The following is a 25,214-nucleotide window of genomic DNA, read 5'->3' on the forward strand; positions in this document are numbered from 1 at the left end:
AATTTCTATAAATGGAATTAAAGTAAATTAAATTTTTTATTAAAAACTATAAAATTACATTAAATAATCAATAAGATATATGTCACACTGGATTATATTTAATTTGAGAAGTGTTGAAACTTATATTTAACACTTCAAATATTTACATATTGGATTAATTTGAGAAGCCAGTTTAACCAGGGCATAACATAAGTGATGAATTACAAGGGACGCAGCTAAAACAACTAAAACTACATGTTTTATTGGCGTTTTGTACTCGTTTCCATGTCATACAAAAGTTAACGACCTATATGAATTTGCTTTCAATATTGTAATGTATTAAGGATGTATTTGCCACAATTTGTGTTCATCGACCACATAACCAGACTCTGTTCATTCAATGGAACAAATATACAAACATCACGAGTCCTTAATTATCTTCTACCCTGCTCCATTTTCGAAGAACATAATAAGCAAAGCAAGTAGCAGACCAAGAATTTGTTGCCATTCATATTAGAAATTACGAAAGTGATGTTCAACATTGAAGCATTGAAGCATGAATATGTACAGAATAATGGAAGCAAACAAGAAAACTAGATATCCGGAAAGGGCTAAAAGCAAAGAGTGACTCTTTAAAAACAAAGTTTTGAACTATCCCCAAGTAGCCCAGTTAGCTTCACTTCCAACACGCGGCATCATTTGGATCTTTGATTGAGAATCAACGTTGAAGTTTGCCCCACACATAACCCCCTCGCTATCAATTCTGGGCATTGCTTTCATCTTCCTCGTTGGATGTTCAAAGTTCATCAGACCATGTTCACTGTGAAACATACACCCTGCAATTCCAACCAAAGTCATGCCTTTTCCAAATGCTACATTCCAAAACCAGATTGAGAGAAATCACATTTACATACCAGTTGGAAATGGTGCGAATGATTTAGCACAACTTGCTTTTATAATGTCCAGATTCTCAGAAATCACTACCGAACCATCGGCTGCAACACCCCAGTAGAGCCCGATCTGGCCATCGGAACCCTGATCAAACAGATACAAGATGTGGGTAACTATACATTGTTCTGAAATCATACATTACATGTTCCAGTATGAAGAGATTAAGGAAAGAGACTTACAGATGCAACAAAAACAGTTCGATGGTTGTTGTCAAAGATCAGAAATCCAAAACTGCCTTCGAGTTGAATGAGGACTTGATCGGCAGGGTATGGACCCCTGTCTCGAAGAGTTCGATATGCTTCGGTGATAAACATGGCCTCGTTTGTTCCCTTTGATAGCCCATACTGCTTGTTCAGCCTACTAAGGTTGTGCAAGCCACCCATGAAAACGCAGTATATGTCATCCAAACCACTGAACAACCTTTGATGGGTGGAATTGTTGTTTGAAGGGGAATAGGCTAGCAATGCATCATTTCCGAAGCACATTGAGAAAGCTTTGGAGGAATTGGAGGACATGAAATCATTCACGATTTCATTGCTGGGCTTAGGCTTAGTGCACGAACTCAAAGAAGCTGGACTCTTCAGCTCCTTCGGTGCATTAAACAACTTCTCCTTGAAAATTCCCAACATGTTTTCTGAATAGGAATCAGAACAGCTACAGATGAAGAATGAGATTTAGTGATAGATAGGCTTTGAAAACAGAGTGATGGTGATGGGAAGAACGAGTCGTTCGTGTTTAATATATATATAGATGCTGTAGGACGAGAGAAAGCGCGTGTCAACGTGGTAGTTCTATCTTAACAATAAAGTAGATAAAGATGATTATGTAAGACATGTCAGATTTTTTGAAAAAATTTAAATCAGTGTTGATGAAAATTGAAAGTTCTTTATGATCGTTAGAATGACTAATAAAAGTATATAATGAATATTTGTGAAAATATTAATTTGTGAAAATATTAATGATATTTTAATTTATTTTTAACTTTTAATCTATTATTTCAATTATTTTTAATGGTATAATATGATGATCTAAAATGATCTTGTAATGAGTTAAAAATATTCAAAATATTATCGTATTTTTTATATTTGTAAAAAAAAAGTTGGAATTATTTGTTGGAACGGAATGAGAAGAGACGGGTTGTTGGGATTTGAATTTGAATAGGAGAAGAGAATCATGAAAATTAGCAAATCTTATCCATTTTCGCAATGTAACGTGACAATGATCTGACTCAGCTATTTCACATGTCCCTTCTGCCACCCGCCAAATTCCGCAGCATTTCCATATAAAAAGTATACTATTTATTTTATTTTCATCTTATAATTTAAAGGCATTTCTAATCAGTGATGTTACTGTTCATCTCACATTTTTTTTTCAGGGGTTTAATTTTGATTTTTATATACAAATTATTTTATTTACCTTTTAATTTATTAGTTTTTTAAATCACTTTTTACTTTAATATTTTTTTATTCTTGATTTATTTGTATTTAGTTTTATACAAAAAATAATTACTATATTATTATTTTTTATTGCATTATATCTTATTTTTTACATAACTGAAATTAAAAAAATATAATTCGATAAATTAAAATAACTAGTATTTCATTACGTTATAAATTATAAATTATATATAATAAATTGTGAAATAACTTTACATATAAAATCAGTTTCAATTAAAATATAAAATATTTACATTTATAAGAAAATAATTAAAAAATGATAATTGATACATATTAGATAAATTCATCCAAATTAAATGTTACTTAAAAAAACACATATTTAAAAACAAAAGTACTACAATTTAAAAAAAAATATTCAAAAAAGTATACAGTGAAAATTATATAATAATACTATACTTTTATTTAGAGAATACATTTTTAGTATTATTTAATTTTAATATTTACTTATGTTGTTTTATATTTGTCGATTAGTTTATTATCTAATTAAAAGAACTCTTAATTTTAGTAATTTTATGTAAAAACTCTATGTCTTCAAACTGGATATAAGCTTTAAAAACATAAACTATTCGAGTACTTGATACATTGATAAACTTTTATACGATATATAATTAAATTTTATTAATTTATTTCATAAATTACAAACTTTAAATACATAAAAAGTTAAAGACAACAAATACTTGGTGATATGATCTATGAAATAAATATTTTTTTTGGAAATGACAAAACGAGTCAAAAATAAATAAATTAACAATCATAATCCATCCGGTACAAGATGGACTGACGATCGGGTCGAGTTAATCTGTCAGTTTTTTTTAAACTTTTTTAATTTGATTTCAAAATTTATTTATTTATTATTTTTAAAATTTGTTTATATATACATATTAATTAATATTAAAACATATTTAATCAAATAAAATATTTTTTAACTTGAATACTTAATATTTTTAATTATATAAATTAAAATAATTATTACATTTATATATTAAATTATTCAATGATAACTAATAATTGACAGTTAATTTGTAAGTATCGGTGATTTAAATTATAATATTATTATATATTTACACATTTAAAAAATATTATATAAAAAGTTAATCTTTTTAATTATTTTTATTTTATTTTATTTTTTAAAAATATTATAACGAACTAGACAGGACGAGTCAGAATGGATTTATGGGTTAAAATTTTCAACGCAACCCGTTCCTTTTAACACGGGTTGACAGACTGATCCGTTGGGTCCGGTCCGTTTTGCTATCCCTAATTTTTTTATTTGTGAATCATATTAAATTTAAAGATGGGTGGAAGATAAAATTTTGACATTCTCTCATATATCAGTTGCATTTTAGAATCTATTTCAGTTTATTTATTTATTTTTTAACTTGTATCGAAGAATGTCTTCTTTGATCTGGTAGTTCAATTCAGGCAAAATAGGTTTCTTTTAAACAAATTTAGGCCAGTTTTACAATTGGAAAGAATCTCAAAATACTATTTAAAATGTTTTAAATTAACAATCTCTTTAGAAAAATTAGTTACAAAAATTGGTGAATAAATTGATGAAACACATATATTAGTTTTTTTTTGTGTGTTTAATTTGAGTGCATGGGATGTGTCTGTTTAATTGGTTGTATTAAATGAGTAGGTTTTCCATGAAAGAAAAAGACTAGATTAAAGATGGGCCATACAGAACGGGCCTGATCCTAACCCCTAGAGGTGCAGTTAGGAAATAGAGAGGGGTACGTCCTCCAATAATTTGAAGGCTCGTAATAAATATCAAAGTAGATTAAATTGTTGATTAAACTCCTAATATTATTACCTCTATAATATATTTTTCATGCCTTCTAATTTATATATGTTTAACATATTATCTAAAAATTTATAAAACAATCCAATAAAAAATATAATAACATTGTAGTTGAATTTAATATATATTTTTGCAAATAAATTTAATTAATATCAACAATATAATTTTTTTATGAATAACAAATTATTATAATAATAATTTTAAAAAATTTAACAGTTAATATTTAATAATAATGATAATCTAAATCTAAATATTATTAACTAGAGATAAAATAACTTGAAATAAAAATATTTAATATTATTTTTCTTTAGATTTAATTTTTATTAGTTTAATATAAATACATTTTTATTAAATATATTAAATAGATTAATTAGTAATAAATTTTAGTGAAATAAAATGAAAGTAATGTACACATAATTTGAAAATTACAAAAGAAGTAAAAATAAAACTGCATAGACATTGAATCCAGAAGGGACAGATTTGTAATATGTGGTGAAAAAAAAAATGAATGAGTGAGTGAATTTAGTTCCGAAGTTAGAAAATATAACCCTTCACATTAATCAACGAGGTCTTTTTCTCATTTGAGTTTGAAAAAAATAACCTACATCCTCCTATAGTTTTAGCCTCACAAATACATCTTAGATCTCTCTTCATACCCCTAACCTAATAAAATAATAATATGTTAATTCATGTAAAATTAATTTATATTTTAAAATAAAAAATAATATATTTAGAAATTTATTCAGTAAAAGTTAAACTATAATAATGATTTTTTGTTTGAAGGAATTTCAATGAATGAATTGGATTTATTGAGTGAAATTAAACTTGAAAAATTCAAAGGTGCCATTGAAAAAAATTTCTAAGTAAATCATATTCATTCAAAAAACATTGACAAAAATCTAGTGGTGACAATTTGATTTGTGGAGTTTTGTTGAACATACTAACCTCTAAACCTATCAAATATTTATTATCTTTTTTTATAGGTAATAAAGAGATGATTTAGGTTCAATACTCAATTATCTCAGTTTTGGGACCTATTATATTAATTAGATGCTGATTTTTTGTAACTTTATCTTCCTTGTTAGCATTTTTTCCCTACAAAATTTATGAAATGTATATCGAAGCAATCAGGTTTTACAAAAAAAATATTAAAATAGTTTAAATATATTTAAGCATATAATTAGTTTATTTAATATATTCTACTCACCGTAATTTATAAAATAATATCATCTAATTTAATAGCCAGATATTCCAGACTTATATTCTATTAAAAGAACAATAAAAAGTGGATTCTCTTCCTTAGCAGAAATATAATCACAATCTTTTGAGTACAAAAATTTTAATTTAATCGTAAATATAATTTTAACTTATTTTTATATAGGATCTGTATATGAATAAACGAATTTTACTTTTCCAAAATAAAAATATATGTATATTTAAATGCATTTATAATTTGCTACGGAAGAAATTTCCCCACCGACTCTTCCATGCTAAATTTATTTAGGATACCACCAAACCTAACGCCACTAACCTACGTTTCCAAGACTCCCACTCTTGGTTTGACCCACCAACTTCAAATCTATCTTACTTTTGTTCTATTTTTCGATCTAATATAATATTTGAAATGTCTAAAAATCTAAAAAATATAAATATATATATATATATATTTCAAATTTATTTATTTTATACATCAAATTTATTTATTTTATACATCAAATTTATTTATATATATATATATATATATTTTATACATCAAATTTATTTATTTCAAATAAAATTTATATTAAAAATTAAGATGGGATAAAAAATAATTGGAAAATAAATCAATTAATCATATATATGTGTGCAATTACTAAATATATTTATCTTACAAAATTCGGAACACGAACTTCTAAATGTGATTTTCTAAATTTTAGGTGATGCAAGACTTTTCCCTACTTCTGAAATTTACTTGTGCTACTCTCCAATGTTGTAGTCATGCAAGACAAAATATAAAATGGATTGCATATTAACTACGTCTCCTCATCCTATAAACAGAAATAGAAAATTAATATCTGCCTAAAAAAGAGATATGAAATTAATATTTATGGCCTGAAAAATAGTTCTTGTACTGAAAATGGTATTGATTACGGGAAAAGAAATAACGAACAGAACATTTTATAGTGATTTTGTAAATTTGACTTTCCATTTGAAGTTTAAAGGAAAAAAAAAAAACAAAAAACGTAACGATTTCCGTTATTATGTTAGAGCGTTAATCTTTTATTTAAATTTAATCTGAGTACACTTTCTTAATCCAGTTAGATGCTGCTCATTCTAACAATTTTTCTCAACGGTGTAGTTGAAGAAGTGGTTATAATGTAAAGAATAATTTGCTTGTAAAGAATGACAAAAATATACCTGATTTTGCAAATCAAAACTCTTATGTTCCACCATTGAAGGGAGCTACTTCTTATACTGCAACCATCACAGTTTAATAATCACGTACCGTTAAGGAGCCACATGGTAACAGTAACATATAAAATTAAGATAAGATGTTGGGAAGTGATTAATACATGATTATCTTTGACACACTTAATACTTATCTGTCCCATACAAGATTGTATACAAAGGTTTTTAATAAAGACAATTATAGTTTAATTTATAAGCTGTATTGTGATATTTATAATATGAGATTTTATCATTAAATTTTTGCATATATTTTATATATAAAGGTTAGAATACTCCAAATATTTTATTATAAATATATAAATATATATTCGGCTGATAAAATAAAAGAAAAATAAGAGAAAGTTTAGATTTGGTGTACGTACAAATGCTCAATAAATAGATATAAATATTTTTTAAAAGTACATAAGAAAGTAGGTAAAATAATATTATCATATTTTAATACTTTCTCATCCCTGCACGTTTTTTATTAGAAGAAAAAGAGATATACGAAAAGAAGCGTAGAAAAGGTGTTTCCACGTACAGCAAAAAATAATGCATTGGATTTCCATACAGACCTCTCATTTTGATGTACCCAATAACGTGTCAAAAAGTCAACTTAATAAAATTGAGCCTTTGAATACCTAAACTAAATATCAGTATACCATAATAAGCTGATGTAACAATAAGAAATTCATAACCCTCTGCTACGTAAGCATAACAATTTATATATTAATTGCAACTTTCAATTTACTGTTATATATCAGAACTTGATCGAACACTAACCAAAACCAAAGACAGTCGATAGCTCAACTATTGCAGCTTTTAATGTTGTCCCTGTATCGGTTCATTTCTTAAAATATCCCAATACGTCTTTTATCTTCTTTTATCTTCTTCGTGCGGTAATGTCTTCATAAATATTTAGAAGATTTATTAATTAAGAAGAAAAACAAAGAATAAGTTCTTCTAGTTATATACGTGTTAATCGAGACAGATATTTATCTCTAGTTCAAAATTTTGATAATTTATTAGTCAATCCACCTGCCAAACTTGTTAACCTGGTCCATATGAATATGTGATGATATATGCTACCAGCAAAACACACGTGCATATATGCTGCATCGTAAGATTGATTGCATCTTAAGATTGGTGTTCCCAGAAATTTCATTTCTTTAATAAAATCAGTGAATCCAAATTCACACATAAATACATATATAAATCACAGTCCGGACTCTCGTCACAAAAAGCAGGGAGGTAAGAGGATAAATATTACAGAAGATGATGTAATAACAAAGAAAAAGAACGTAGAAAAAACAGTTTTTTATGCATATTCGTTCATGCATGCATAATATTCTACCATGAGAGTGCTCCACCATTAGGAAGTTGGGCGTTGCGTGTAAACCTTAATTTGAACGTGTATGTGGATTTTAGATAGATGCCAAACAAATCTCAATTAATGAGGTCCCTAAATGAGTACAAGCTAGAGCTCAAATTGCACACGTTGGTCTTAAATTCAACTATTATTAACCACCAATGTAATCACGATTCTAAATGTCAACTTTTTTTTCTGCCCTCGTTACTCACGATTTGCTCTTTGGGATAAGAAAGGTACGACGGAATGCAAGAAAATTCGTCATGAGGACTTCACTATAAAACGGTAGAGAAGGTCTGGTTTTTTTATGATAGAAAATGGCTTCTATCTCTCATCTTTGTTTTGTGTCCTCGGTCAATAATGTCTCTCCCAACTCCATCACTCCCCCTTCTTCCTTGCATCCATTTTCACAGTTCCAATCCGCTAAAATTAGAAAGCCAAAACATGTTCATCTTCCTAGAGTGAAATGCAGTGGAAATGAGAATAATCAAACACCAAACCCTTCTGAAGAAGAACTTGCACATATGATAGGAAATAGGAGGAACGTTCTAGTTGGCCTGGGAGGGCTTTGTGGAGCTGTTACTCTGAATAACAATCCTTTCGCCTTTGCAGCTCCGATTTCCCCTCCGGATCTAACCACATGCGGTCCACCGGATCTACCCGGAGGTGTAAAACCCACCAATTGTTGTCCTCCATATTCCAAAATCATCGATTTCAAGTTCCCTCCCTCTAACCAACCCTTGCGGGTGAGACCAGCCGCACATTTGGTCACTGATGATTATCTAGCCAAATACAAAAAAGCCCTTGACCTCATGAAAAAGCTCCCACCTAAGGACCCACGTAATTTCATGCAGCAAGCCAACGTCCATTGTGCTTATTGCGATGGTGCATATCACCAAGTTGGCTTCCCTGACCTTGATCTTCAAGTTCACAACTCTTGGCTCTTCTTTCCCTTCCATCGATGGTATCTCTATTTCTACGAAAGGATCTTGGGGAGCTTGATCAATGACCCAACCTTCGCCCTTCCGTTTTGGAACTGGGATGCTCCCAGGGGTATGAAACTTCCTTCTATTTATGCAGAACGTAAATCACCTCTCTATGACCCTCTTCGCAATCCTAATCATCAACCACCAACACTCGTCGACCTTGACTTCGACCTCGATGATCCTGATGCCGATGGAAAAATCTCCTCCAACCTTACCATAATGTATAGGCAAGTTGTGTCTAATGGGAAGACTCCCAGATTGTTCCTTGGAAATGCTTACCGTGCTGGAGATGAACCTGACCCGGGTGGTGGATCCGTAGAGAACGTTCCGCATGGCCCTGTTCATCTATGGACCGGTGATCTCAACCAGCCCAACAACGAGAACATGGAGACTTTCTATTCGGCTGCAAGAGACCCCATTTTCTATTCTCATCATTCCAATATTGATAGGTTGTGGTCCGTATGGAAAACACTTGGTGGGAAAAGAAGGGATTTCACTGACTCGGATTGGCTAGAATCCGGGTTTCTCTTCTACGATGAGAATAAGAACCTTGTGCGTGTGAAGGTCAAGGATTGTCTTGACACCAGAAAACTAGGGTATGTTTACCAGGATGTTGACATCCCATGGTTAAATTCCAAGCCCTCACCGCGTAAGTCAAGGGCTCGGAAGGTAGCATTCGCAGAAAATTTTGGTGTTGGTGCAGCACAAGCTGCTGAGACTTCAAGGAGTGTGAAGTTTCCACTGGTGTTGGATTCAGTTGTGAGCACAAGGGTTAAAAGGCCGAATAAGTCGAGAAGCAAGAAGGAGAAGGAAGAGGAGGAAGAGGTTTTGGTGATTGAAGGGATTGAGTTTGATAGGAACACACCAGTGAAATTTGATGTGTTTGTTAATGATGAAGATGATACACAGATCCGAGCAGATAATACAGAATTTGCAGGAAGCTTTGTGAGTGTGCCTCACACGCACAAGCACAAAAACAAGAATATCAAAACTTATCTGAGGCTTGGACTTACGGATTTGTTAGAAGAGTTGGAAGCGGAAGATGATGACAGTGTTATGGTGACGCTAGTTCCCAGGTATGGGAAAGGACGTGTCAAAATCAGAAACATCAAAATAGAGCTCAATGCAGATTGAAAAATATTCAACAAATTCAGCTTTTCCGAGCATCATGAGTCTGCGGAGAAGCCTTGCATATCCACATATATATATATATATATATATATATATATGATTGTGACTTTTATAATGGATTTAACTTTGTATTTTAATTGTCTATCCTATGCTGTGTTAATGTGTTATGTATGAAAACACCTGATGAGTAAAATAATGTTTTCATTGTGATCATTTCCATGAGAGTAAGCCATTTTCCAATTTTTAAGTTTGTTTCTTAAAATTTTTAATTATTATATATATTGACTAAACTATGAATGGTTATACACTTGCTGGTGTAAAATAATATTAATCTTATAAATCTGGATGAATTTTTAAATTAAGAAAAATAAACTTGCCGTGTATATATATATATATATATATATATATATATATATATATATATATATATATATATATATAATATTATGAAAGTTAGATCGTTATGTAATGAAGTTAAATAAAAACAAATATAATATTAAATATTGATTATTTTGAGTTAAAAGTTAGTATTTATCTTCCTGGTTAAGTCTTTATAGCCTATATTGTGTTAACTATTTCTTAGTGCTTTGCGGAGATCATACATAATAATTAATGTTTAAGTTTCTTTGAAAGTAGAATAACTTTATTTTGTATAAAAAAATTATAATGATAAAAACCTTAATCTATTATGTACACGTATAAAAAAATATTTAAAAAAATAATTTTATCAACCTTGAGAAAGAATAAAAAAAATAAAAATAAGACTAATCGAAATATTTGTTATTACAATAAAAATATGTAGCCTCGTTAATGCTGAGAATTTTTTGTAATTTAATACTGTAAAATAAAGTAAATAATTTAATTTTTTAAAACTTAATAAAATTATTTACTGATCATCATAACATTAACAGAAGAAATTATTGCTAAAATGGTTTGAGATCACTACACATTTTACTGTGGATTATTTTTAATGAATTTGAAGATTAAATTTGAGATAACAAAACAATAGATATTAATTAGTTATGGATCTTTAGTTGCGGTGGATGTGACTTTCCCCTTTGGTTTTGGACATGATTAATACAGATATTATGTCGTTTTCCATGGATTTAGTTGCTTAAGTTACTTTGATATTGTCCATGTCTCTCATATGTTTCATTTAATAAGTCAGTTTCCTACTGCCATCGTTTCGGTTATTTGAATCCATTAGGGTTTGCTTCATCCAAAAAAGGATAATGCACTCTAATTAGTAGTTTGGAATATAAAAGATAATGGAGATGGAGAGATTAAGCTTTGTTCGTTTATAAAGATCGATTTGGGAGAGAGTGAGAAGATGGATATTTGTGTTAATTTGGATGAATGAATATGTGTGTTTTTTAGTGGATTTAGAAAGTAAGGTAAGTAGATTTGGAGATAAATTTTGTAAAAGTTAGTGAATGATTTGAGTGATGTGATTAGGGATGGCAAAAATATCCGTGCCCGCAGATATCCGCGGATAAAATCCGCGACGGATAGTTACTACCCGCGGGTATTTATTACCCGCGGGTAGCGGGTAACGGGTATTTTAATACCCGGTTATAAACGGGTCGGGTACGGGTATCATACTATCCATACCCGCGGGTATCCGTTACCCGCAAAAAATTAAAATTAATATTTAATTTATATTTTATTAAGTTAAATTTAATTAAAATTAGAAGTAACAGTATATTTTATTATGTCAAATTTAATTATAATTATAATTATAATTTAATTTAATTTATATTTTATTTTTATAATTTTATATTCAAAAATTTATAAAATTCATATTTTTTTAAATATTTGCGGGTATCGGGTATCCACGGGTACCCGCGGGTTTTAAAAATATCCGCGGGTATTTTTTAAGCGGATACCCGGCGGGTAAACGGGCGGGTAACGGGCGGATTTTTTTTTAGCGGGTCGGGTACAGGTATCATACTATCCGTGCCCGACCCGACCCGTTGCCATCCCTAGATGTGATAGATTAAATTTTTTTTTAATAAATAGAATTTGAAGATTACTAAAATACCCTTGATGATAAAAATAAAATAAAATAATTAATAAATCAGTTAAACATTAAAATTTATTAATATTTTAATTATTATAAAAATTTACATATTTTTATTATTTTTAATTATTATATACATATATTAAGAATAATAAAATTAATTATATGTACATAATTATATTTTTAACAATATTGTAATTATTATTAATTATTATATACGTATATTATTAATTTATATATTAACATATTAATCATAATATTTATAACAATATTTTAATTATTATATAAAAAATTTGATTAATTATTATTATTATTATATATATATATATATAAATATATAGTTGAGAATACTATTATCATACAAATAGAAAAAAAATTATCAGGGAGAAAGCACACTTCACAATGGTAATTGAATGTTAATATCATAAAAGTAAATTTAGTAGAAATCGTTGCAATTCTTCCCGTTTGTGAAGGATGAGATTTGGCTATTTAATCACAAATGCATCGCTTCAAATTTGTTCAAATCTTATTATGTGAACATGTGAAAAGCGAAAATTTCATCGTCGCAAAGATTTACAAAATCTGCACATACGAACACAGCGTAAAAGACTACCACTTATAAGGATCAGAAAAATTTTATAATAATATATTTTTACTCACTTTTTTTATACACTTAAGCTATCACTTCAATTATCTTTACATTATCACATCACACCGCTAAAAAATATTTTAAAATAGATAATTAAAGAATAATTAAAATAGTGGATTAGAATAAATAAAAAATTACACGTTCGTATTAGAGAAAAATATCATAAAATTTATTATAAATTGCATTAAAATAACACTTAGAGAAAAGTCCCCCATCGGCCCCGTTCTGTCACTATGCATCGACATTCTCACCTGCATTCACATCTGTTCCTGCATGACAAGTCACACGATCATCGCCAAACACAAATAGAAAGGGTGACCTGAGAAAGAAAAATAATACAATCAATAAAATAATAAGAATTAACCCTCACCCAATCTATCTTAGCCAATTTTAGTTTATTGACTTCTTTATAACATTACACCCCAATCTCATAACCTATATGAGAAAGATCCATTCACCACCTTGGTCCTTAGGGATTATCATGCTTCCACGAACCTACCCACTCGTGGTCCAACTCTACGGACCTCCTCGTCCGTAGTCCAACTTTACAAACCTGTCCGCTCATAGCAGCCTCAAGTGTGAGCACAAAACATACAAACCTCCCCGCTCGTATCCCCACATAAGAGTACAACAGATACAGACTTCCCCGCCCGCATCACTCACGCATCTCAAATCTCCGTTACGAACCTCCCCGCTCGTAACTAATCCAGCATATCCCTGACCAAGCCACCAAACTCATCCATGCAAATCCATCTACAATGGACCCATGCCCCTACACTATCGCCTGACATTGCCTACGCGCTGCCAGACAAAATTGTGCTCCAGACTACATGGCGGTAATCCCATGCCACTAGGCGCCACGCGCTGATAGCCCCTCTGTTTGTGACTTATCGCCTGGCGAAAGCATATATGCCACTAGGTGCCACACCAGTAAAATGAATTCTACTAGTTTAGGCACTGCAGAATTGAGCCTAACACATTAAAAAAATCTACACAACTAGAATACCAAGTGCTTATTTTCACAATTCAATATACCTCAAAAATAGTACAATAATTTTGTTTTTTTTAACCAACAACAACCATAGTTTTTTTTTTTATTTTCACAAGTTCAAAGACTTCGACGCTATTCTAAAATTGCGCTTGTCGAAACCCGTAATCGTAAAAGGATAGTGAACAAAAAATAAAACTTGAAAAAACAAAATTTGGAGTAGCCACCATAGTTTATTTTGGAAAGCTATGAAAAAACAAAAAAAGGATACAAAAGGTGTGCAAAAAAACCAGATTTTGGGTCTAGGAGTCAACTAAACGTGGGGAAAGTATTAACACCCTTACATAAATCGTACTAAGACCGTACCTTTACATGAACATGCAAAAGGATGTCACTTTTTCAAAATGTTTATTTTCCACAAAAATAATAATAAAAAAAAGTACAAAAGAACCAAAATTATTTTTTTAGTTTTTTGGACTTGACAATAATTAATCCTCAATCCATGTCTCAATTTATAATGGAGAATGATGGTTATATAATTCTTTTTAGAAAGACAATTTGCAAAACTATTTGAAAAAATATGATTTTTTTTATAATTTTGAAAAAAAATTATTTTTTTGGTATTTTTAATTGTTTGAAAATCCATGTTACGCGACGCAACTGGTCAGACAAACACCGTAAACAAAAAAAACCATTTTTATATTTAGTTCTTTATATTTTTTTATATTTTCTTGAAGAAAAAAAACAATTTCAAAATTGTTCTCATGCTACACAGACTGCGCGACAGACACCATGAAAAGAAATGTGGAAAACTATATTTTTTTTTACATGATTGTTAGAATAAGATATTTATGAGTAATATAACTAATGTCCATGAAGAGAATTTCAAAATTAAGTGTTAAAAAAATGTACAAAATATTAAAATAAAATATAATGAAAAATTGAGAACACATAGATCAAAAGAAAAGTATTGACAATGATCTACCTTCTAGACTTTTCAATTCCTCTTCTATATTAATCTCACTCTTTTGTTCCTAATTCGTGTGAAGGTGAAATATTGTCTTGATACTACGAAGCTTGGATATGTATACCAAGACGTTGATGTTCCTTGGTTAGAAGACAAGCCTACACGGCTTTTGCGAAGAGCAGTTGCAATGAGTTTTGGTGGTGGTGCAACATTGGCCGCTGAGACTTCTAAAACAACGAAGTTTCCTGTGGTTTTCGATTCAAGAGCACCATGGTGAAGAGACCAAAGAAGAGTTGGAAGGAGAGGGAAAAGGAAGAGGAGGAGGAGGTGCTAGTGATAGAAGGGATTGAGTTTGAGAGGGAGTTGGGTGTGAAATTTGATGTGTATATTAACGACAAAGACGATGTGGTAGGTGGGCCAAGTAAGGCTGAGTTTGCAGGGAGCTTTGTGAGTGTGGCTCATAAAGATAAGCACAAATATAAGAAGATGAAGGCGGACTTAAGACTCGGGATAAGTGAGTTATTGGAGGATTTGGGTGCTGAAGATGATGAACATGTGTTGGTGACTCTGGTGCCCAAGTTTGGGAAATGGCATGTCACCGTTGGAGGGATCACAGTAGAGGAGTTTCACAAGTGATCGCTACCTGGTATTCAAACAAGTTTTCATAAAAGTCATGCGTGATCCTTAATTGCGTTATTCGTGAGCTTCAAGCTAAGATTTTCACCACTAAATTATTCAAATTTTTAGTTACTAAATAGTATGGTACTATGTGTCTTTTATCGTGCTCATTAAGATTCACATTACTGTCTTAATTATATCACATGTTAGACTACTACAACAACAACAAAAACAAAAAATATTCGTTTTAGTGAGTAATAATAGTAATGTATAAACAAATGACATTCATATAACAGTGGCATTTCAAAATGAATAAAAGATATAATTATGAATTCCAGTTATAATTTTTGTATATTTTTCATTGTTTGAAAATTAATGTTACGCAACACAAGTGGTTAGACAATCACCATAAACAAAAAAAAAAGTATTTTTTATATTGATTTCTTTATATTTTTTTTATATTTACTTGAAGAAAAAAAGAAAGAATTTTAAAATTGTTCTCACGCTACACAAATTGCCACACATACATCACGAAAAGAAACATGGAAAACTATCTATTTTGTTACATGATTATTAGAATAATATATTTATAAGTAATATATCTAATGCCCATTAAGAGAATTTCAAAATTAAGTGTTAAAAAAACGTACAAAATATTATAACAAAATATAATAAAAAAATTGAGAATGCATAAATCAAAAGAAAAATATTGACATTGATCAACCTTCTAAACTTTTCAATTCCTCTCCTATATTCATCTCACTCTTTTGTTCCTAATTCGTGGGAAGGTGAAAGATTGTCTTCATACTACGAAGCTTTGATATGTATACCAAGAAGTTGATGTTCCTTGGTTAGAAGAAGCCTACAACGCGTTTGCGAAGAGCAATTGCAATGAATTTTGGTGGTGGTGCAACATTGGTTTCATGTGGTTTTTGATTCAAGTGTGAGCACCATGGTGAAGAGACCAAAGAAGAGTAGGAACGAGAGGGAAAAGGAAGAGGAGGAGGAGGAGGTGCTGGTGTTGGTGATATAAGGGATTGAGTTTGAGAGGGAGTTGGTGTGAAATTTGATGTGTATATTAACGACGAAGACGATGTGGCATATGGGCCAAGTAAGGCTGAGTTTGTAGGGAGCTTTGTGAGTGTGGCTCATAAACATAAGCACAAACACAAGAAGATGAAGACGAACTTGAGGCTCGGGATAAGTGAGTTATTGAAGAATTTGGGTGCTGAAGATGATGAGCATGTGTTGAGAACTTTGGTGCCCAAGTTTGGGAAGGGGCATGTCACCGTTAGAGGGATCACAATAGAGTTTTACAAGTGATCGTTACCTGGTATTCAAAATTTTTTTCATAAAAGTCATGCGTGATCCTTTATTTTGTTATTCGTGAGCTTCAAGCTAGGATTTTCACCACTAAATTATTCAAATTTTCAGCTACTAAATAGCCTCGTATCATGTGTCTTTTGTCGTGCTCGTTAAGATTGACAATAGTGTGTTAATTATATCACCTGTTAGACTACTACAACAACAAAAACAAAAACAAATGACATTGATATTATATTGGCATTTCAAAATAAATAAATATATATTTATGAATTCCAGTTATAATTTTTTTGGGTATTTTTAATTGTTTAAAAATTAATATTACGCGACCCAAGTGGTCAGACAAACACCGTAAACAAAAAAAAAAAATTATTCTTTACATTTAGTTCTATATATTTTTTTTATATTTTCCTGAAGAAAAAAAAAAGAATTTTAAAATTGTTCTCATGCTACACAAACTGCCAAATAAACACCATGGAAAGAAACGTGGAAAACTATCTATTTTTTTTACATGATTGTTAGAATAATGAGTAATATAACTAATGTCCATGAAGAGAATTACAAAATTAAGTGTTAAAAAAATGTACAAAATATTAAAACAAATATAATGAACAATTGAAAGAAAAAAAGAATTTTAAAATTGTACTCATGGTACACAAACTGCCAAATAGACACTACGGAAAGAAACGTGGAAAACTATCTATTTTTTTACATGATTGTTAGAATAATGAGTAATATAACTAATGTCCATGAAGACAATTTCAAGATTAAGTGTTAAAAAAAACGTACAAAATATTAAAACAAAATATAATGAAAAATTGAGAATACATAAATAAAAAGAAAAATATTGGCAATAATCTACCTTCTAAAATTTTCAATTCCTCTTCTCTATTAATCTCTCTCTTTTGTTCCTAATCATATAATTATGTTGTTTTTTTTCTTATCCTCTCTCCTCCTCTCAGATTTTTATTTGTCTTCAAAGAAGGGTAAAGAAAGAAAGAAAAAAGTGTGTTTGTATGAGGGGTGATGAGAAAAGAAGAGACAAGCGTAGAGAATATTTTTATCTATTTTTTCTCCTGCCTCCTTTCACAGGACAGATTGTGTATTTATATACACCACAATATGACTCCCTCTGAAACGTAAATCATAAACCACAGAAAATTATTGACTAGACTATAATGGGTGGAACACAATGGATCAACTCAACATCAAATATCTACCAATCTCAAAACCACATACCGACAACTTGTGTTAAGTTCAAAGACTCCCACAATTTTCTTCGAAAGCGCTTATTGTGGAGGGGAGGAGCGTGATCCCAATGGTTGCACTATGGAGAACATTCCTCATGGTCCTATTCATGTATGGATTGGTGATCACACGCAACTTAACTTAGAAGATATGAGAAGTCTCTATTTTGCAGTAAGAGACCCTATTTTTTATTCTTACCACGCTAATGTGGATAAGATGTGGACCATATGGAAAACAGTGGGAGGAAAGAGAAGTGATATCACAAACCCCTGATTGGTTGGAATCTAGATTTATTTTCTACGATGAGAACAAAAACCTTATTCGTGGGAAAGTGAAAGATTGTCTTGATACTACGAAGCTTGGATATGTATACCAAGACATTGATGTTCCTTGGTTAAAAGCCAAACTTACACCGCGTTTGCAAAGAGTAGTTGCAATGAGTTTTGGTAGTGGTGCAGCATTGGTCGCTGAGAGTTCCAAAACAACGAAGTTTCCTGTGGTTTTGGATTCAAGTGTGAGCACCATGGTGAAGAGACCAAAGAAGAGTTGGAAGGAGAGGGAAAAGGAAGAGGAGGAGGTACTAGTGATAGAATGTATTGAGTTTGAGAGGGAGTTGGGTGTGAAATTTGATGTTTATATTAACGACAAAGACGATGTGGTAGGTGGGCCAAGTAAGGCTGACTTTGCAGGGAGCTTTGTGAGTGTGGCTCATAAAGATAAGCACAAATATAAGAAGATGAAGACGAACTTAAGGCTCGGGATAAATGAGTTATTGAAGAATTTAGGTGCCAAAGATGATGAGCATGTGTTGGTGACTTTGGTGCCCAAGTTTGGGAAGGGACATGTCACCGTTGGAGGGATCACAATAGAATTTCATAAGTGATCATTACTTGGGATTCAAAAAAGCAAAAAAGTTTTAATAAAAGCCATGCATGATCCTTAATTGCATTATTTGTGAGGTTCAAGCTAGAATTTTCACCACTATAATTTTCAAGTTTGCAGTTACTAAATAGCCTCGTACTATGTGTCTTTTATCGTGTGCTCATTAAGATTCACATATCTGTCTCAATTATACAGTGGCATTTCAAAATAAATAAAAGATATATTTATGAATTCCAATTATAGTTTTTGGGTATTTTTAATTGTTTGAAAATTACGCGATGCAAGCGGTCAGACAAACACCAAAAAAAAGCTATTTTTTATAAAAAAAAGAATTTTAAAATTTTCCTCATGGTACACAAACTGCAAAACAGACACCACGGGAAGAAACTTGAAAAAACTATCTATTTTTTTTACATGATTGTTAGAATAAGATATATATGAGTAATATAACTAATGCTCATGAAGAGAATTTCAAAATTAATTGTTAAAAAACATACAAAATATTAAAACAAAATATAATAAAAAATTGAGAATACATAAATCAAAAGAAAAATATTGACATTGATCTACCTTCTAAACTTTTCAATTCCTCTCTTATATTAATATCACTCTTTTGTTCCTAATTCGTGGGAAGGTGAAAGATTGTCTCCATACTACGAAGCTTGGATATGTATACCAAGAAGTTGATGTTCCTTGGTTAGAAGACAAGCCTACAAGGCATTTGCGAAGAGCAATTGCAATGAGTTTTGGTGGTGGTGCAACATTGGCTGCTGAGACTTCCAAAAAAACGAAGTTTCCTGTGGTTTTTGATTCAAGTGTGAGCACCATGGTGAAGAGACCAAAGAAGAGTAGGAACGAGAAGGAAAAGGAAGAGGAGGAGGAGGTGCTGGTGATAGAAGGGATTGAGTTTGAGAGAGAGTTGGTGTGAAATTTGATGTGTATATTAACTATGAAGACGATGTTGCAGGTGGGCCAAGTAAGGTTGAGTTTGTAGGGAGCTTTGTCAGTGTGGCTCATAAACATAAGCACAAACACAAGAAGATGAAGACGAACTTGAGGCTCGGGATAAGTGAGTTACTGGAGGATTTGGGTGCTGAAGATGATGAGCATGTGTTGGTGACTTTGGTGCCCAAGTTTGGGAAGGGGCATTTCAGTGTTAGAGGGATCACAATAGAGTTTTACAAGTGATTGTTACCTGGTATTAAATTTTTTTTTTCATAAAATGCATGCCTGATCCTTTATTTTGTTATTCATGAGGTTCAAGCTAGGATTTTCACCACTAAATTATTCAAATTTTCAGCTACTAAATAGTCTCTTATCATGTGTTTTTGCTCATTAAGATTGACACTAGTGTGTTAATTATATCACGTGTTAGACTACTACAACAACAAAAACAAATGACATTGATACTATTTTGGCATTTCAAAATAAATAAAATATATATTTATGAATTCCAGTTATAATTTTTTTTGGTATTTTTAATTGTTTAAAAATTAATATTACGCGACGCAAGTGGTTAGACAAACATCGTAAACAAAAAAAACTATTCTTTACATTTAGTTCTATATATTTTTTTATATTTTCCTAAAAAAAAAAAGAATTTTAAAATTGTTGTCATGCTACACAAACTGCCAAATAGACACCATGGAAAGAAACGTGAAAACTATCTATTTTTTTACATGATTGTTAGAATAATGAGTAATATAACTAATATTTATGAAGAGAATTTCAAAATTAAGTGTTAATAAAACGTACAAAATATTAAAACAAATATAATGAAATATTGAAAGAAATAAAGAATTTTAAAATTGTTGTCATGCTACACAAACTGCCAAATAGACAGCATGGAAAGAAACGTAGAAAACTATCTATTTCTTTACATGATTGTTAGAATAATGAGTAATATAACAAATGTCCATGAAGAGAATTTCAAAATTAAGTGTTAAAAAAACGTACAAAATATTAAAACAAAATATAATGAAAAATTGAAAGATAAAAAGAATTTTAAAATTGTTCTCATGCTACACAAACTGCCAAATAGACACCATGGAAAGAAACCTGGAAAACTATCTGTTTTTTTACACGATTGTTAGATTAATGAGTAATATAACTAATGTCCATGAAGAGAATTTCAAAATTAAGTGTTAAAAAAACGTACAAAATATTAAAACAAAATATAATGAAAAATTGAAAGAAAAAAAAAGAATTTTAAAATTGTTCTCATGCTACACAAACTGCCAAATAGATTCCATGGGAAGAAATGTGGAAAACTATATATTTTTTTAGATGATTGTTAGAATAATGAGTAATATAACTCATGTCCATGAAGAGAATTTCAAAATTAAGTGTTAAAAAAACGTACAAAATATTAAAACAAAATATAATGAAAAATTGAAAATGCATAAATTAAAAGAAAAATATAGACAATGATCTACCTTCTAAACTTTTCAATTTCTCTTCTTTATTAATCTCACTCTTTTTTTCCTAATCATATAACTACGTTGTTTTTTTTTTCTTATCTGACTCCTTCTCTTAGATTTTTATTTGTCTTTCAAAAGAGAAAAAAAAAAAGAAAAAAAATGTGTGTTTGTATGAGGGGTAATGAGAAATTAAGAGAAAAGCGTAGAGAATATTTTTATTTATTTTTTCCCCTACCTCCTTTCACAGGACAGATTATGTATTTATATACACCACTGTACGTAAATCATAAACCATGGAAACTCGTTGACCTACACTATAATGGGGTGGAACACAATGGATTAACTCAACAAAAAATATATACTAATCTTACCACGATGTACCGACAATTTGTGCCAAGTTCAAAGACTCCCACCATTTTTTCGATAGCACTTACCATGGAGGGGAGGACAGTGATCCTGGTGGTGTCACTGTGGAGAACATTCCTCATGGTCTTGTTCATGTATGGATCGGTGATCACACGCAACCTAACTTAGAGGATATGGGAAGTCTCTATTTGTTAGGAATCCAAGTGTGAGTCTAAGTCCCACATTGACCAGAATTGAGAAAGTAGAGCACCATATTAAGGATCAAGGCCCATAAACCCATTGCCTTAAGCTTTTGGGTTGAGAGTGGTGTCAGTGTCTTATGTGGTTAGGCTCAGATTTCATTGGTGTTGTTTTCCCCAGTGAAACCCCCTCTGTAAAACCTGACACTAATTTGCAGCAAGTGACCCTATTTTCTATTCTCACCATGCTAATGTGGACCATATGGAAAACAGTGGGAGGAAAGAGAAGTGATATCACTGACCCCGATTGGTTAGAATCTGGATTTACGTTGATGTTCCTTGGTTAGAAGCCAAGCCTACACCGCGTTTGCGAAGAGCAGTTGCAATGAATTTTGGTGGTGGTGAGAGGGAAAAAGAAGAGGAGGAGGAGGTGCTGGTGATAGAAGGGATTGAGTTTGAAAGGGAGTTGGGTGTGAAATTTGATGTGTATATTAACGACGAAGACGATGTGGCAGGTGGGCCAAGTAAGGCTGAGTTTGCAGGGAGCTTTGTGAATGTGGCTCATAAACATAAGCACAAACACAAGAAGATGAAGACGAACTTGAGGCTCGGGATAAGTGAGTTATTGGAGGATTTGGATGCTGAAGATGATGAGCATGTGTTGGTGACTTTGGTGCCCAAGTTTGGGAAGGGGCATGTCACGGTTGGAGGGATCACAATAGAGTTTCACAAGTAATCGTTAACTGGTATTCAAATTTTTTTTCATAAAAGTCATGCGTGATCCTTTATTTTGTTATTCTTGAGCTTCAAGCTAGGATTTTCACCACTAAATTATTCAAATTTTCAGCTACTAAATAGTCTCCTATCATGTGTCTTTGCTCATTAAGATTGACATTAGTGTGTTAATTATATCACGTGTTAGACTAATACAACAACAAAAACAAAAACAAATGACATTGATACTATTTTGGCATTTCAAAATAAATAAAATATATATTTATGAATTCAAGTTATAATTTTTTTGGGTATTTTTAATTGTTTAAAAATTAATATTACGCGATGCAAGTGGTCAGACAAACATCGTAAACAAAAAAAAAACTATTCTTTACATTTAGTTCTATATATATTTTTATATTTTCCTGAAGAAAAAAAAGAATTTTAAAATTGTTGTCATGCTACACAAACTGCCAAATAGACACCATGGAAAGAAACGTGAAAAACTATCTATTTTTTTACATGATTGTTAGAATAATGAGTAATATAACTAATGTTTATGAAGAGAATTTCAAAATTAAGTGTTAATAAAACGTACAAAATATTAAAACAAATATAATGAAATATTGAAAGAAATAAAGAATTTTAAAATTGTTCTCATGCTACACAAACTGCCAAATAGACACTATGGAAAGAAACGTAGAAAACTATCTATTTCTTTACATGATTGTTAGAATAATGAGTAATATAACTAATGTCCATGAAGAGAATTTCAAAATTTAGTGTTAAAAAAATGTACAAAATATTAAAACAAAATATAATGAAAAATTGAAAGATAAAAAGAATTTTAAAATTGTTCTCATGCTACACAAACTGCCAAATAGATACCATGGAAAGAAACATGAAAAACTATCTATTTTTTTACATGATTGTTAGAATAATGAGTAATATAACTAATGTTTATGAAGAGAATTTCGAAATTAAGTGTTAATAAAACGTACAAAATATTAAAACAAATATAATGAAATATTGAAAGAAATAAAGAATTTTAAAATTGTTCTCATGCTACACAAACTACCAAATAGACACCATAGAAAGAAACGTGAAAAACTATTTATTTTTTACATGATTGTTAGAATAATGAGTAATATAACTAATGTCCATGAAGAGAATTTCAAAATTAAGTTTAATAAAACGTACAAAATATTAAAACAAATATATTGAAAAATTGAAAGAAATAAAGAATTTTAAAATTGTTTTCAACTGTTGCCCCCAATCTCGTCAAACATCATAGATTTCACATTTCCCAAAAACCCCCAAGTTAAGGTTAGACCCCCTGGTCATTTAGTTGATGCCACTTACCTCCGCAATTACGAAGAAGCCCTTCGTCGCATGAAAGCCTTGCCTCGCAACGATCCACGCAATTTCACCCAACAGGCCAACATCCACTGTGCTTATTGTGATGGTGCATATCACCAAGTTGGCTTTCCTGATCTTGATTTCCAAGTTCACAGCTCTTGACTCTTCTTTCCCTTTCATCGTTGGTACCTCTATTTCTATGAAAAAATCTTGGGAAGTTTGATCAAGGACATTGACCCAAATTTTGCCCTTCCGTTTTGGAATTGGGATTCACCCAATGGTATGCCAATCCCTCCCATGTACACTAATCCTAAGTCACCACTTTATGACTCTCTCCGAAACATAAATCATAAACCACCGAAACTCGTTGACCTAGACTATAATGGGGTGGAACACATTGGATCAACTCAACAGCAAATATCTACCAATCTCACCACCATGTACCGACAACTTGTGTCAAGTTAAAAAACTCCCACACTCTTCTTCGGTAGCGCTTACCGTGGAGGAGAGGACAGTGATCCCGGTGGTGGCACTGTGGAGAACATTCCTCATGGTCCTGTTCATGTATGGATAGGTGATAACACGCAACCTAACTTAGAGGATATGGGAAGTCTCTATTCTGCCGCAAGAGACCCTATTTTCTATTCTCATCACGCTAATGTCGATAGGATGTGGACCATATGGAAAACAGTGGGAGGAAAGAGAAGTGATATCACTGACCCCGATTGGTTAGAATCTGGATTTCTTTTCTATGATGAGAAAAAAACCTTATTCGTGTGAAGTTTAAAGATTGTCTTGACACTACGAAGCTTGGATATGTATACCAAGACGTTGATGTTCCTTGGTTAGAAGCCAAGCCTACACCGCGTTTGCGAAGAGCAGTTGCAATGAATTTTGGTGGTGGTGCAGCACTGGTCGCTGAGACTTCCAAAACAACAAAGTTTCCTGTGGTTTTGGATTCAAGTGTGAGCACCATGGTGAAGAGACCAAAGAAGAGTAGGAACGAGAGGGAAAAAGAAGAGGAGGAGGAGGTGCTGGTGATAGAAGGGATTGAGTTTGAAAGGGAGTTGGGTGTGAAATTTGATGTGTATATTAACGACGAAGACGATGTGGCAGGTGGGCCAAGTAAGGCTGAGTTTGCAGGGAGCTTTGTGAATGTGGCTCATAAACATAAGCACAAACACAAGAAGATGAAGACGAACTTGAGGCTCGGGATAAGTGAGTTATTGGAGGATTTGGATGCTGAAGATGATGAGCATGTGTTGGTGACTTTGGTGCCCAAGTTTGGGAAGGGGCACGTCACGGTTGGAGGGATCACAATAAAGTTTCACAAGTAATCGTTAACTGGTATTCAAATTTTTTTTCATAAAAGTCATGCGT

The 25,214-nt window shown here is 31.4% G+C and overlaps 4 protein-coding genes and 2 pseudogenes across 4 annotated transcripts; 5 read left to right on the top strand and 1 right to left on the bottom strand.

The window, feature by feature from the left end:
* Positions 1 to 451: 451 nt before the first annotated feature.
* Positions 452 to 1,644, bottom strand: LOC114187237 (stem-specific protein TSJT1-like). Its single transcript, XM_028075430.1, has 3 exons — positions 1,110 to 1,644; positions 894 to 1,014; positions 452 to 815 (listed from the first exon to the last, which is right to left on the bottom strand). Exons 1-3 carry the CDS (start codon positions 1,557 to 1,559, stop codon positions 631 to 633), a joined length of 756 nt encoding a protein of 251 aa, XP_027931231.1. The 5' UTR covers positions 1,560 to 1,644; the 3' UTR covers positions 452 to 630.
* A 6,433-nt stretch (positions 1,645 to 8,077) lies between these two features.
* Positions 8,078 to 10,305, top strand: LOC114187957 (polyphenol oxidase A1, chloroplastic-like). The gene has a single exon (XM_028076404.1). It carries the CDS (start codon positions 8,302 to 8,304, stop codon positions 10,102 to 10,104), a length of 1,803 nt encoding a protein of 600 aa, XP_027932205.1. The 5' UTR covers positions 8,078 to 8,301; the 3' UTR covers positions 10,105 to 10,305.
* Positions 10,306 to 14,995: 4,690 nt separating this feature from the next.
* LOC114188620 (polyphenol oxidase, chloroplastic-like) lies at positions 14,996 to 15,361 on the top strand. Its single transcript, XM_028077189.1, has one exon. It carries the CDS (start codon positions 14,996 to 14,998, stop codon positions 15,359 to 15,361), a length of 366 nt encoding a protein of 121 aa, XP_027932990.1.
* A 2,517-nt stretch (positions 15,362 to 17,878) lies between these two features.
* Positions 17,879 to 19,984, top strand: LOC114188621 (annotated as a pseudogene).
* A 2,162-nt stretch (positions 19,985 to 22,146) lies between these two features.
* Positions 22,147 to 22,506, top strand: LOC114188622 (polyphenol oxidase, chloroplastic-like). The gene has a single exon (XM_028077190.1). It carries the CDS (start codon positions 22,147 to 22,149, stop codon positions 22,495 to 22,497), a length of 351 nt encoding a protein of 116 aa, XP_027932991.1. The 3' UTR covers positions 22,498 to 22,506.
* Positions 22,507 to 23,735: 1,229 nt separating this feature from the next.
* On the top strand, positions 23,736 to 25,171 carry LOC114188623 (annotated as a pseudogene).
* Positions 25,172 to 25,214: the final 43 nt, after the last annotated feature.

This window comes from Vigna unguiculata, chromosome 6 (genome assembly GCF_004118075.2).
Source record: "Vigna unguiculata cultivar IT97K-499-35 chromosome 6, ASM411807v1, whole genome shotgun sequence".
Lineage (NCBI taxonomy): Eukaryota > Viridiplantae > Streptophyta > Magnoliopsida > Fabales > Fabaceae > Vigna > Vigna unguiculata.